We start from the raw sequence: 13,767 nt of genomic DNA on the forward strand, positions 1-13,767 counted from the left end.
GAAAATATGCACACCATGTCTTGCTTTGAATCGGGGATTATTAACCGGAAAGTTGATCAATAAACAGTCGATTGATCATTCACAGACAACCTATTCCTGATGATTGTTGTTGCAACAGCTGTCATTTCCTGTTGACTAAAATGAGGACATTCAGTCCTGCAGGTTTTTGGAGGGGCGCACTGAACGCTACTTGTGCAGCTGCAGGAGGGCGGGGTGGATGGATGGGGTGGGGGATTACGGTCGAAACACACATTTCTTCTTCTAAATTTCATACTATGGTGAAGGTGTGTCCGCTCAGCCAATGGGGATGCCGCTTCCACATGCGTCATTTTTGACCAGAAGAGGCACTGAGGGGCGGGGGACTGTGAGCCTATAATAAACCCAGCGACTGCGCCTTTTCTTCAGACTCAAAGTGAGACGATCAGAAGACTCTAACAGGACTCAAGCAGAACAACTGGCAGAAGAAAAACTACAGATACTAAACTAACAGAAGACTTTTAAACTTTTTTCTTTGGCTCATCTATAACATTCTTCTTTTTTTTTTAAACAACTGGGCTTTGATTCAACGTTTCACTTCTTTGGAACTTGTGCTTTTAAAACACATTTGCTTTTTTTCTTACCTCGTCAGACTTTTTTAATCTTCAACAATGTTTCCTGAGGCAAACAATGGGTGAGTAAACTTTTGATCAGACTGTGCTCTCAGCTTACTTCTCCTCATGCAGTTGAACACATGGTTTCTTTCATCGGCAAGTCAGGACCGTCGGCAAAAAATAAAAAGCCCTCTCTCCCAAAAAAAATGCGCAGATGCGTTATGGGCACCAAATGAAAAGACATTCATTTAGTCCTGAGGGAGTTTTCTTCTTTGGAATATTTATTTTTGCTTGTTTCTATCGTTTAATGATATGAGCATTTCTTACTGGGGCTGTTTTATGGCTTTAGATGTCGAGTAAATGTCACTATTTATAGCACAGCCTTAAAGGACCAAACTCAAAATGATCAAATTATGGGAATTGCACAAATCAGAGAGTGCAGGGGAGTGTAAAATTTCAGTCTGGCAGACAAAAAGTCATATGAAGTACCAGAGAGGCGTAATATACTACTGTGACTCTGCAGGAATGTGAATGTGTGTCTTCAAAAGTCATATCCCTATTAGTAGCAGTTCTCAGATTAGGCCTGCTGCCCAGAAAGAAAAAGAAAACTCTTATCCTGTAATCTGATGATAATGATCATATTGCATGTTACTTATTAAATGAGGAGGGAAAGAGAGGTGAATAAGGACACTGAGGAAAAGACGGATCCCCTGCAGTTAAAGTCAGAGAAGATAGAAAAAAATGTCAATACAGATGATAGATGACTACCTCTACTCCATGAGACTTGATAAAAAAAAGTGATTTTGCATCATTTTAAGATAACCTGACATGACAAAATGTCTTAATCTTTGCATTGTTTCCTGCTGGATTGATTTACTGTGTTCAACCTAACTTCCAATCTTCTTTTCATGTCATTCAGCTACAGCTACGAGGACTGCAAAGCCACTTCTGATTGGCTGCTGGCCCAAACAGACGTCCGGCCCTTAGTTGGCATTGTGTGCGGCTCAGGGCTCGGAGGGCTTGCTGACATGTTAAAGGACCAGGTAGCCTTCAACTACAAGGACATCCCCAACTTCCCCCAGAGCACTGGTGAGTTTACCAAGGACAAAGCTCACAGTTGTTGACTGACTATCATGTATGTTTGATATTTACTGAATGGGTTGTTTTGTTTTCTGCAGTGCATGGACACGCGGGACGGCTGGTGTTTGGCACATTAAAGGGGAGGCCATGTGTGTGTATGCAGGGGCGCTTCCACCTGTATGAGGGCTACCCAATCCAGAAGGTTTGTGTTCTACTTCTCTAAATGTATTTAAACACTGCAGCTGATTGGGTTGGACATCATTCAGCTGTGAAATCTGTGGCCTTTAGAAAATGCTGCATATCAAGTCACGCTGCTGAAGGATCCTTTTAACCAAAGTGTCCTCTAAATGGTTATATAATGTTTATATTTATATGCCGTGTGTGTGTGTGTGTGTTTCCAGATTACACTGCCTATGCGTATCTTCAAGCTGCTCGGTGTGGAGACAGTGATGCTGACCAATGCAGCTGGAGGCCTTAATCAGGACTTTAAAGTGGGTGACATCATGATCATCAAAGATCACCTCAACATGCCCGGCTTTGCTGGCAACAATCCCCTGTCTGGTCCCAATGATGAGAGGTAGGTCATGACTTGTGTGTCAGTTAAACAAACCTGTTTGCACATATTCAATATTATGCAATATTAGCACCAGGTCACCGCTATTCTTTGCCCTTAGTAAACCTTCACTTCCTCCCCTCCCAGATTCGGTGTGCGTTTCCCCTGCATGTCCGACGCATACGACAGAGATCTCCAGCAGATGGCCATGGATGTGGGACAGGAGCTTGGCTTTGGAGACTTCCTGAAGGAGGGCGTCTACTGCGTGCTGGGTGGACCCTCATTCGAAACAATCGCTGAGTGCCGTATGCTGCACAAACTGGGCGCTGATGCTGTTGGTGTGTATATTTTCAGACTTATCCAGCAATGAAACATGAAAAAAAAAACAGCTAGGGCTGCACTAGGCACACATTTATGTAAAAATGCAGTCTGTATGTTTGCCTATATTTAGTTCTTATATATAGGCATCTTCACCCACTATGAAAGCTATAGACCTAAATATAAGCTTCTAAACTAAAGCTAGTAAAGCTGTACGCACCACCATTAGATCTGCATTCTCCCTCCATTGATTTAAACATCAGAGTCCAGCCAGTTTGACACCACATTACATGATTTCTAAGTAGTCAGTAGTAGTTATATTTACCTCTTTGTATCTATCCATAGGCATGAGCACAGTCCACGAAGTCATCATCGCACGTCACTGCGGCATGCGCGTCTTCGCCCTTTCACTGATCACCAACCAGGCTGTAGTGGACTACGACAGCGAAGAGAAGGCCAACCACGAGGAGGTCCTCCAGACGGGCAAGCAGAGAGCGGAGCAGCTGGAGCGGCTGGTTTCCACCATGGTGACCAAGATTGAGCACAACAACAACTACGCCTAAAGAGACACTATGCTCCATCAGAGGCATTCATGCTAGTCAGATGCTAGAGTTTAGCCTTGTAGTGTGACATTATGGTTCACATTTGATGCTATTCTGCCAATGAAAATCCCCTCTTAGTTTATTATTAAGGTGAGCAGTTGGGCTGTTTTTAGTCTTAGGTCAAAGTCTCACTAAATTAGGATTGAGCTGAAACGCAGAATGGACACAACCTTTGTTTTAATGTCACTGTGCCTTACATTCCTCTACTGAGTGGCTCGAAAAGAAAAAGTCTCTTCTCAGTTTTTTTTTTGTATCATTTTAAATGAGGCGTTTTTGTTCTAACTTAATATTTGATCAGCTTGTACAAATGTCTGCAATTTAACTTAACAATGAGCAAAAACCTGCTGTAAAGATCTTAATATTATGATGTTGTTGAAATGTGTACATTAGTGGACTTAAGGTATTTTACTGTGCTTTTTTTAATGTGAATGTTGTTACTAAAGGTACTATTTATTACTATAATAACTTTGTTTGTGTTGTTCTTTCGGGTCATTTTCATTGATTTAATCATTCACAACCATCAAAATCATCACTTTCTCCAGATTCAACATAAATATGATCTGATTCATTAATTTAGAGACTTGTGAAAATATCACCATTTTTATTTTCAGGGGAGTAATTTAAGTTTTACAGAGAAGTTACACAATAAACCCATGTTTTGCATGACTGAACGGGTCCAAAGGGGTCCAGAATGTTACTTTTGTAAACATTAGGCAATGTTATATAAGCATTATACGGCAAAAAAGTATTACATAAGAATGCTGGCATTGTCAGAGTATCATACAAAAGAAAACAGTTTGGCAGTCACATTTTGACAGAAGCATAAGAACATAATTTCAAAATGTGAAAAAACACCTAAACTGACAATTATTGGCAGAATATTTTGGTAATTGAAACGCTTGTAGGTCAACTCTGCTAGATGAGAAAATAAAGATATTTTTTTATTACACACTCCATATTTGAATCAAATTATGCCCCTCAAGTCTTTTTCCGGCCCAAAAGTAACATGTTATTTTGGAATACATCTATTCAAATAAAATATTTGCTCCCCTTGTTGAACAGAAATCAGGCAGGCAGACATACATATCACATTTCACAACGCATGCATACAAGGTTTCCATCTGTTCTGTCTTACATAATTGTTTACCTTCACCTAAAATATTGATGTGTTCTTGTTCCCTTTTGAAAGGTGAGGTTAAACAAGGCTGACACACACCCCCTTTTTTAAAATCACTATAACATCTAGTTCCAGCCACAATATAAAAGGTTTTTTTTCATATTTTTTGCAAAACAGTCTGTAAAAAGTGCCATGCATAATGATAAACACACGTCTTGAAGCTGACCAGGATTAGATTTTAAGAAATATAACAGAACACATTCTCTATGATACAGCACAGCACCATGGCGGTGTGTTGTTAATGTTGAGCAAAGTTTGGCACAAGATGTAAACAGAAAGTGCCATGCCAGCAACGTCGCTATAAAAGCTGAGTAGAGATGCATATTGGCGACATTCATATGCACTGAATGTTGAGGAGTTAAAAAGAGAAGTCTGAGCAGAAGGTTTCCACATCTGACGCTGAGATTGTAATACATCTTATTTTAAAATTTAAGAGACAAATGATCCGCAGATCGTCAGGTTCTCCAATGAACTCTTGGCCTACTAGCCACATGAGATTTTTCACATATTAAGTAATTGATTTCATTGAAAACCTGTCAAAAAGTATCATTTTCCCTCCACTGATTAGTGAATACATGCAGAGGAATCCCTTAAAATCAAATGCTTATCACAAATGATGATGTACAATGTGATGAAATGACTGATTGCAAATTTCCGATTAAAAACACCATTAAAATCTGATTTAAAATTGATTAAGAAGCGATCTAAACCTGCCAGACTGACCTTTTGATGTTTTACAGCACAGTGTGGATTGTAAAAAGTGCATCTTTGAAGCACTAGTTAGCTACCTGGCAAACTTGAGAAACAAGACAAGCAATTCCCTCTTGACTATAACATTCACAAGTTTAGCTTACCTTTAGCTTAGCTGCCTACCTTAGCGGATATGGAGAACCAAACTTGACGTTCTGGAGTCTTTTAGTAATAAAGTTTAAAGTGTAAAGTCAAACTAATACTTGCTTTATTAGGCCGATAAATATATCAACATTTAAACATTTTGTTAACATCAGATAAGAAAAGAAGCAGTACATTTTCAAGTAAAAAAAACAAACTCATTACTGCTCCCTGGTGGACGAACTATGTAATAGCTGGTTTCAACATTACCGTAAACATAAAATTGGCATTACTGAATAGTGATTTCTTGTTATTGATCATATACGCCAATATATTGTCCTGTACACATTTAAGCCCGCTTGACTAGAAGTAAATTATGCTGAGAAAAAGAACTTTGTTGATGCACAGATAAACTATAATCACGGAAAATATCTCTTAAGGTAACAATAAAGAAATAAATAACATGGAATTTCTATAAATTTTACTCCTCAATTTCTTTGTGCATTTATGTGTTTATTAATTTAATGTTTATTAGTTTTTTCTTCAGTTTATTTGATCACTTAATATTTACTTTCTAATAAGTCAGGTTTGTTTCTCCATAACCTGGTAGCTAAAGGCTAGTATGGCTAACATTTCTTTAAACATGAACAACAGCTACGCTAAGAAGGAATTAGTTTTCAACCAAACCAGCTACTATGGGCCTTTTTTTGTCTCCACATACTGAAATTTATCCAATTAGATTATTTCTTCCCCCGGAGTAGCACTGTTTCTAATAAAAGTTTGTCGAGCTACAAACGGTCGGTGCTAACATTTTCAGTGCTAACCTTGAATTTGACTGCCTGGCTACAAGAAGTGAGCTTCCTTCCATTGGCAAAAATGGGACAAATACAGGATTGGCACCTTTTGCCTACATAGGCACTGTAAAGAAGGTTTTACAGTTGGGTTTTTTAGCATCAGACAACCTCAGCAGTGAGCAGCATGGAAGAGAGGAAGTACTTGAGGGAGAAAAGGCACTTCTGAAACAACAAATACAGGGCCTGGAGCTGCAGCAGGATGCAGTGCGACACTTACTGAGGAGACCCCTCACCGCTAGGCAAACATGGTCAGGGTAATCCACTGTAGAACAGAGACAGCATGTAAATTAAAAACAAAGGACATGTATGCACAGGTTACTACATAAGTGGTAATTAAATATGCCACACAATACAAGAAAACCAGCTGTTTCAGTACAAATTTAAATGAAATCTGCATGAATTGCATAGGAGCATTTCTGTTCAGATGACTGTGTGTCCATACCTGAGTAAAGTTAAGGGATATGACACCATCTGTATCTGTGTCCATGGTCTTGAAGGTTTCTACAGAAACAAAAAGGATCACTCACTTTACAAGTCAAATGCAGGTATTATGTTGTCATATGTTGTGTTTGGAAGACATGTCTTTTAACACTTTACTATTTTGAGCATTAATCCAGTGTAATGTGATAATATCAAATAACAAATGGTTTATTAACTGATAAAAAATATTTCTAATAAAAAACAAACTAATTTCCATGATGCTGTGACTGAAATGGTTTGATAAGCAGGTAAACTGGTCTTTTTAGAAATGTGCAGCAATGGGACTCACTGAACATGGTCTCCAATCTGACCAGACAGGTGACAAAGTTGTCAAAGTCGACAGCCATGTCTGCCTCTGTGTAGCGCAGGATGATAAGTTGGAATAGGTGGTTTGTCAGCTTGAACCCTGGAGGACAGCAAGAGATGGAAAACCGGAAGAAGCAAAAAACGTCAACAAAACATAAACCAAAATGTCAAAAAGATGGTTCATTGTATTTGGAAATGTTTGGTAAAACTTCTCACTCTTGTAATTTTTAATTGGCAAGCTAAAAGGTTTTTAAACTTGTGAGTACATTACCTGCTGACTCAAGAGCCATCCTCATCTCATAGGAGCTCATTGTGCCCGACTTGTCCAAGTCAAATTCCCTGAATATAGTCTAACATGGTGACACAAATAGATTGATAATGAAAGAAACAGACATTAGATAGACAGAAAAAAAGAACAAAAAACAGTGTGCTGGCCAGATGTCAAAATAGTTAACAAGCTGATGTCAGTGTCATGAAGCCAAATCGATACTATTTAATCAAGGTTTGATCTCACCAGGTATCGTTTAATCTTTTCCCAGAGCACGTGGAACTCTGCCAGTCCCAGCTTTCCACTGCCGTCAGTCTGAGCCGAGAGGTTAAGGGAACAAAATGTCTGCCAACGCAAACCTAAACCTAATTTCTACTATCACAAAAGATCAATATCAGAAGAATCCAAGGACAAGAGAAAAAGGGCCTTAACAGCAAAATTAAACCAACACAACTGTTTCCAGATGACATCCAGCACCATCAGAGCTGCAGATAACAAATTATTTTAAAAGGATACGTCCATGAGGTTAATCATACTGCGACAAGCCTCTTTTGTGAAGCCGTCCGTCTTTAGGTCTTTGTCTGTTTAGATAAGAAAGCGCAAGCAGAACATAAATTAATTAAAAGTAATTTTAAATAATAGATGCAAAGCAAGATTAACCTGCTATGGAGCCCCAGGGCAAACATTTGCTGCTGGGCCCCCATTAGACAAGGGAAGGACTCTCAAGCTGAAATGAAATCAGTTTATTAATCGATAAGTCAACTGACTCATTGATTGGCAACAATTTTGATAATTGATTAATCATTTTCCATGATAGTAAATTCAACATCTTTTGGCTTTTGACTGTTGGTCAGATAAAACAAATACCTTGAATATGTTAAAAACAATGAAAGTTTTGAAAACAAAACTTTTAACTCCAAGATTTTTGTGGCACCTGGACAGTCGCCCCCTTGATAATCCAGCCTTGATGTAAACTATATTCAAATAGTTATTTTAATGCTTCTACTGTGATGAGAGAAGAAATAAACTTGAGTATTTCTGCTGATACTAACGTTTGCTGATGATCCTGTTCAGTATAGTTTGCAGTTCTGTGACACTGATCTCCATGTCCTGTTGGCAAAAACAAGAATGATTAATATATTTTTAATTTTACATACAATATAAATGACAAGGTATTCTATGAGTCATGGCACCAAGCTGCAGCTACTCTACTTGTCACGTACCGGCCCGGCCAGCTGTCTGAAGAGATTCTTGAAGGCTGCGTCAATTTGGCTCTCATCTAGTTGAGTCTAAAACGAACACCACACACACAAATGTATTCAGAAAACGTGTTTGGTTTTTTTGCGCATTACTTAATGGTCATGTGACGATTGTCGCATCCTCTCACCTCTGGAGGAAGCGCCGCTGTAGCATCATCATCAAGCTCCCTAACACAGAAAGAAGAAAGACCTCAAGTTACTTTTTTCACAACAGATGTTTAATTAAACATTTTCTTCTCGGCTTTTTGGAAGAAAACAATCATTAAACAACATTACTCTACAAGCTCTTTATCACTTTTTTCTTTTGATACTGTATAAAGCATAATGTACATATTTTGACAGGTAAAATGGCTAAGTAACATAGCAAGGTATTCAAAAAAAAGTGTAAAGGAAATAGGTTTTGACATATTTTAAGAGGACAAAACAAGCATTAATAAAATCTTAATTGTGCCAAAAACTCACTCAGAGTCGGCAGGCTTTTCCGAGAAAACCCTGAGTACAAAGTCAGCCTCAACGTGGGGCTCGAAAGTAGAGGGCACAATGACGTATTCCCCAGCTGGGAGCCGCAACCGTGAGCTGACCTCCCTCAAGTTGATGAAGAGCTCTGAGCGAGCGCTGGAGCCGTGAGTCAGAAAAAACTCTCGCTTTAGGTGGACTGCTGACTTGCCCGCAGCCTGAGAAGAAAGTCAGAAGAATTAGTCTGCATTCAGAAGACCATGAGTAATATTGTGTCAGGAGAAGCTCTACCTCTTAACCCTTCAAAACTTACCCTAAAATGTTGTGAATTAGTTAAAATCTTCTCACTGTTATGCTCAAATGTCGTTATCTCTGGACAGAACTTTAAAACAACAGCTTATTCATGAATTTTTAGAAGAAAAGTAGAAAAGCTCAAACCTCCGCTGGAACCTGGAAAGGAAAGAGAGAGACAAAGTTACTGACGTTATCAAGAAAAGACAGATTCGGCTGTGAATCCTGAAATTGGAAAGTTATCAATGTCATTTTATACATTGCTGCTGCTAACCTCATAGAGAGCAAAGCCAATAGTCTCCATGTCTTTGCCTTCCCGCCGTTTCTTCCTGCGGTCTTTCTGCATGAGGGCAACCAGGAAACTGCAATCTGATTGGCCGGGAGAGTCCGGGTTCTTCAGCAAGATCTTGAACTGGGGGTTCAGCCAGAAGGTTGCTGAAAACAGGAAGCCAAAGGGACAGGTTGTTCTTCTGCTTTTTGGCTTTAATTTGAAGCAGTTGAATTTTTGTTTTATAGGCCAATCACACTAGAGAGTAAACGAGAAAACAAACTCCAATTCCATGCATGTCTCTGCTCGTGATGGGTGATTTCCAAAATGTATTTTAAAACAGACCATTGTTTGGTTAGTTACTGCTTAAATAGGAGTCACTGGTTCACATTCCTCTAGTAAATTCATCCAAACCCCCCCTGGCCCCCATCTTCAACACCTCCCAAAAGCAGTAGGGTTAGTGTGTGCTCCTGGCATAGTGCTTAGAGAATCATGGGATCCAAAAAGTCACGCTTTAATTCACGCTAATGAAATACTCTAATGCATCATACCTTTTAAAAAAGAGAATCAACTCTAAAATGTGCTATAAAAATGACATTTAATTCTGTTCCTGGACGAATCCTCCAGCCTACCAAGCCTTTGTTTCTCTCCTCTCATTAATAACGCCCTTCAAACTCTTCTCCCTCTTTCCTCCCTTCAAAACCTCATACTGTACCTGGAAAGTTCCTGCAGCCTCCGGCAGTACTGCCCCTCCTCCATTCACCCTGGTAGAGTGAGGAGCTCCATTTCTTCAGCTGGCTGTTCTGCAGGGCGTCGGCCGTCAGGTTACAGATCTCCAGACGAGTGAACTCGCGCAGGAAGTCGCTGAATGACATCCTGAGAGAGGGAAACGGGTAAACTGTTAGGACAGCGAGGAGACACCACAGACATGCTGGCAGACTTTAAAGTTAATACACAGACTAAAAGTGGAACCTTGTTTCGACACACATGAAAAATTATGTTGACATTTTTGATACACACTGTTAACTGCAGAGAATATACACATATCAAACAGACATTACAAAGAGAGACAGAGCCATACCAATACAACTGCCATGTGTGTTGAGTTCATCCAGTTGAATGTTAATGTATGCTGTAACATGTATGCTGTTACATTAGCACTCTTGGATGTCATTTTCCAAGTTGACTTTCAGTTTTATTATCAGCAAACCAGCAAAGCAAATGTGTTTTCTTTAATTCATCAAAATTGGACAAAGGAGAAAACTCTTTGTAGGCTGACACTGATGACCTCACCAACAGACTCACCAGAATTCACCATCCTCGCTGCGGTTTTGTAGCTGACTTCTAACAGACCTGTCCACATTCTCCCACTCTCTGGAGCTGAGCATTTCATAAAGAAAAGAGATGATTATGCAAATATAGAAATGACTGATGCGCACAGAAAGTCTCGTGGGGATGGACAGTAGGGCCTGAGGCTAAATTTGGATGATCTTTCGTGTTTTGCAATCCATTAGGGTTTGTCTTGATATTTGATTCTTTTATCAGACATTTTACATGTGTTTTCCTTTTTTCTGCTTTTTATTTAATAACTCCGCTGACAACCATATTTCTTGCTTAACAAGACAAGTCTACAGTCATGCTAGCAGCCCTATGAGGCTTAGACATGGCTGGACTTTGAGCTTTATGCTAACATGCTCACAATAACATTTGCTAACACCTAAATGTTTAGCAGGTGTAAAGTACCATGCTCACCTATCCTCATTTAGTATGTAAGCATGCTAACATTTGCTAATTAGCCTAGCACAAAACACAGCTGATGGCGCTAGATGAAAAGTCAGAGCATCACTAATTGTTTTTAAGTTTTAGTTGTTAGTTCATACTCGAGGCACCACAGATATCTGTAAAAAAAAAAATAGCATATAGCATATCATAGCAATCCCTTTTATAACTTAAGAGACATTGCTTTCACTTTAAACCACAAATATTCTCTCATGGTGGCGCTAGAGGCAAAGTAATCACCACGTGGATTCATCCTCTGGAGAAGATGAATGTCTGTACAACATTTCTTGGCAATCCATTGAGTAGTTAATGAGATATTTCAGTCTGGACCAAAGTAGTGGACCTGAACTCTCACAAAGGTTTTCCCAAATGACCTGACCAGTGAACTGAAATCCTGCAGGATATATTTTATGTGATCATTTGCCCCTAATCCAAGTAGATGCTATTTTGGTTGCAGATGGTATCAGCCTTCAGAAAGTCACGGGACAGATGACTGGTGGAAACAAATTTTGTTGAAAAGATAAAAATTAGTTTTTCCACTAAAGGTGCTTTGACAGATAAATGCTTCCTTGTTACCCAACACAATCTCCAGAGTAATTGAAGTTGTAAATTCTTTCTTTCAACACTGCCTCAAATTATTCACTCATAGTCAACATGGACAGTTTCACACCCATTTGAAAGTGTGAAGTGCAGGTATTTTTCACTTTCATAACTATAGCAAGACGATATGACATAACTCCACCCATTTCTCTACTCCGTCTGAGTTCTATTATGAGATCAGCTGAGAGGTATAGCCATCCTCCCCCTTCAGTTTCTACTTTTTTTTTTCTTTCTTTCTATCTGAGACTCTTTGAGATGGGGATGAACATGGGAAACTTTACTAAACATAAGGAATAAAGATACAAAAAACACCAAGTGATCATTTTGATGACTGATTTTCCCCAAAATCAGAGTTTAAATCACAGTAAAAACGTCCCTGAAAGAACATAAAATCCTAAACATTATCTACTTGTCTTATTCACTACTAAGAAACTGGGAAATTTGAACTGCCATTGAACTTAAAGTCTTACTTGTCGCTCCAGGCTCCGGTCCACTCCACCTCCCCCCAGGGGTTTCTGATACGAACAAGCTTGGTCATGTTTCCTCTGTACACCACCTGAGGGCAAAGAAACATCACCTGACATTCACATTTTGACATTACATAACTGGTTCCTGCACGTTGTGTTAATACGTTTCATAAAACGCTCTTCACCTTAAACATCAAGGACGAAAATTACATGAGCTATATTGTCAAGGTGGCTGGTAAGACCCACCCTGAACCAGAAGGTTCTCTGCAAGATTTAAGGTATCCTGGTTCAAGTGCAATAGGAGCAAAAAGTCCTTCATTCCCTGTGCAATAACCCTGCTCAATTTACACATGCAATTTAGCATTTTAGAGATTAGATAGATAGAGTAGATAAAGTTTTGTTGTATTATAAGGTTCTGTTTATTGTACATACAGGAAACATTTTTGTACTTTTTGTGTCATTTGATCTTGTGCTCCTGACTGAAAGTCAAATGACTGAACTGACCTGACCTGAAAAGTCATGTGTATAAATGGTAAGTAAGTCTGAAATTAATTAGTACGGTAAAACGTACAAAATCAGTTCCGACATTTTGAATTAGATGAATGTTAGTTTTACAATGTGAAAATACAGATTGTGAAGATGTCAGCTGTTCTTCATTTATCATGTGACAATGAAGTTATGAATGAACTCTTACTGTAGAAAATGCTCAGAACAATGATCGCTGCTGTTGCTCAGTGTGTACAGCAGAGCACATAATGCAAAGTTTAGATACATCATTGTATAAAAAAGAAATATTTGTAGTGTGTTTTAGATCCAACTTCTACCAAAACTAAACAAAAAAAACATAAAACTTTACAGTATAAGTAAACTTTTATTCACTGTGATATGATATGACTGAAAGGTTCACGTACTGCAGTCTAAACAATCAGTTTAGTCACTGTACTGTCAGCTTTTGTCAACAGTTTGGTAGACTTTGATCCAGTCACAACGTCACAGTATTGGGGTTAAACCAGGCTTTTCAGTCTCATAAAGCTTAATATATTCAAATGTACTGCTTTTAGTATTTAGTTACTGTATACATCTTAGCCATTTTATTGCTATGCTTTAAGTTCTGGTGCTGTGATGGTTTTTGTAACTTTTATCTTTCTGAATCATCACTTTTTACGTCAGGCTGCTCAGGATCTGCTGATGTTGCATTATATAATTGGCTGTTTGTTTTCACAAGCTCCCAGCTGGGTTGGTAAGTCAGTGATTAAGGACTGCCAATATTTTAGGTTTAGTGAACCCAAAACTGAGCTACAATGCATTCCTAATTAATTCCCTAAACACAATGAACACCTTATCTTCAATAACATGTGATATCGGCCTTTATTATAAATGATAATAAACACGAAGTTATGAATCTATGGAAATATGTATTTTCAGTATGTTTTTCTTCCTTTCTCTACACGGTTTTCTTATTTCTGAAACTGTTCTATGGATTAGGGTTAGGGTTATATGAAAGTGAAGGAGATATTTGGTCAGAAATCACACAGATGATTTCCTTCTTTCATTGTGTATTTTATCTTTGTTCTTGCATTTGCTTAAG

The 13,767-nt window shown here is 38.7% G+C and overlaps 2 protein-coding genes across 2 annotated transcripts in view; one reads left to right on the forward strand and one right to left on the reverse strand.

Moving 5' to 3' along the window:
* The first annotated feature begins 418 nt into the window (after positions 1-418).
* On the forward strand, positions 419-3,608 carry pnp5a (purine nucleoside phosphorylase 5a). The gene is made up of 6 exons (XM_062444603.1): positions 419-670; positions 1,510-1,679; positions 1,769-1,872; positions 2,072-2,247; positions 2,371-2,561; positions 2,887-3,608. Exons 1-6 carry the CDS (start codon positions 648-650, stop codon positions 3,102-3,104), a joined length of 882 nt encoding a protein of 293 aa, XP_062300587.1. The 5' UTR covers positions 419-647; the 3' UTR covers positions 3,105-3,608.
* A 142-nt stretch (positions 3,609-3,750) lies between these two features.
* Positions 3,751-13,767, reverse strand: part of capn1 (calpain 1) — a 30,116-nt gene continuing 20,099 nt past the window's right edge. Inside the window, exons 8-22 of the mRNA XM_062444567.1 lie at positions 12,183-12,268; positions 10,639-10,713; positions 10,049-10,209; positions 9,340-9,500; positions 9,213-9,224; positions 8,781-8,992; positions 8,447-8,486; positions 8,283-8,348; positions 8,112-8,169; positions 7,576-7,640; positions 7,306-7,374; positions 7,063-7,141; positions 6,775-6,891; positions 6,448-6,506; positions 3,751-6,267 (exon numbers count right to left, since the gene is read on the reverse strand). Coding sequence (XP_062300551.1) covers positions 6,241-6,267; positions 6,448-6,506; positions 6,775-6,891; positions 7,063-7,141; positions 7,306-7,374; positions 7,576-7,640; positions 8,112-8,169; positions 8,283-8,348; positions 8,447-8,486; positions 8,781-8,992; positions 9,213-9,224; positions 9,340-9,500; positions 10,049-10,209; positions 10,639-10,713; positions 12,183-12,268 — 1,287 coding nt within the window. The 3' untranslated portion in view covers positions 3,751-6,240. The remainder of the gene's footprint in view (positions 6,268-6,447; positions 6,507-6,774; positions 6,892-7,062; positions 7,142-7,305; positions 7,375-7,575; positions 7,641-8,111; positions 8,170-8,282; positions 8,349-8,446; positions 8,487-8,780; positions 8,993-9,212; positions 9,225-9,339; positions 9,501-10,048; positions 10,210-10,638; positions 10,714-12,182; positions 12,269-13,767) is intronic.

The sequence above is a fragment of the Scomber scombrus genome, chromosome 23, assembly GCF_963691925.1.
Source record: "Scomber scombrus chromosome 23, fScoSco1.1, whole genome shotgun sequence".
NCBI lineage: Eukaryota > Metazoa > Chordata > Actinopteri > Scombriformes > Scombridae > Scomber > Scomber scombrus.

What these genes read in the sequence shown, in the direction of transcription:
- pnp5a (XM_062444603.1), top strand. Translation starts at nt 648, where the DNA reads ATGTTTCCTGAGGCAAACAATGG. An exon ending in TTTCCTGAGGCAAACAATGG is followed by an intron (nt 671 to 1,509) that starts GTGAGTAAACTT and finishes CATGTCATTCAG; the next exon opens with CTACAGCTACGAGGACTGCA. An exon ending in AGGGCTACCCAATCCAGAAG is followed by an intron (nt 1,873 to 2,071) that starts GTTTGTGTTCTA and finishes GTGTGTTTCCAG; the next exon opens with ATTACACTGCCTATGCGTAT.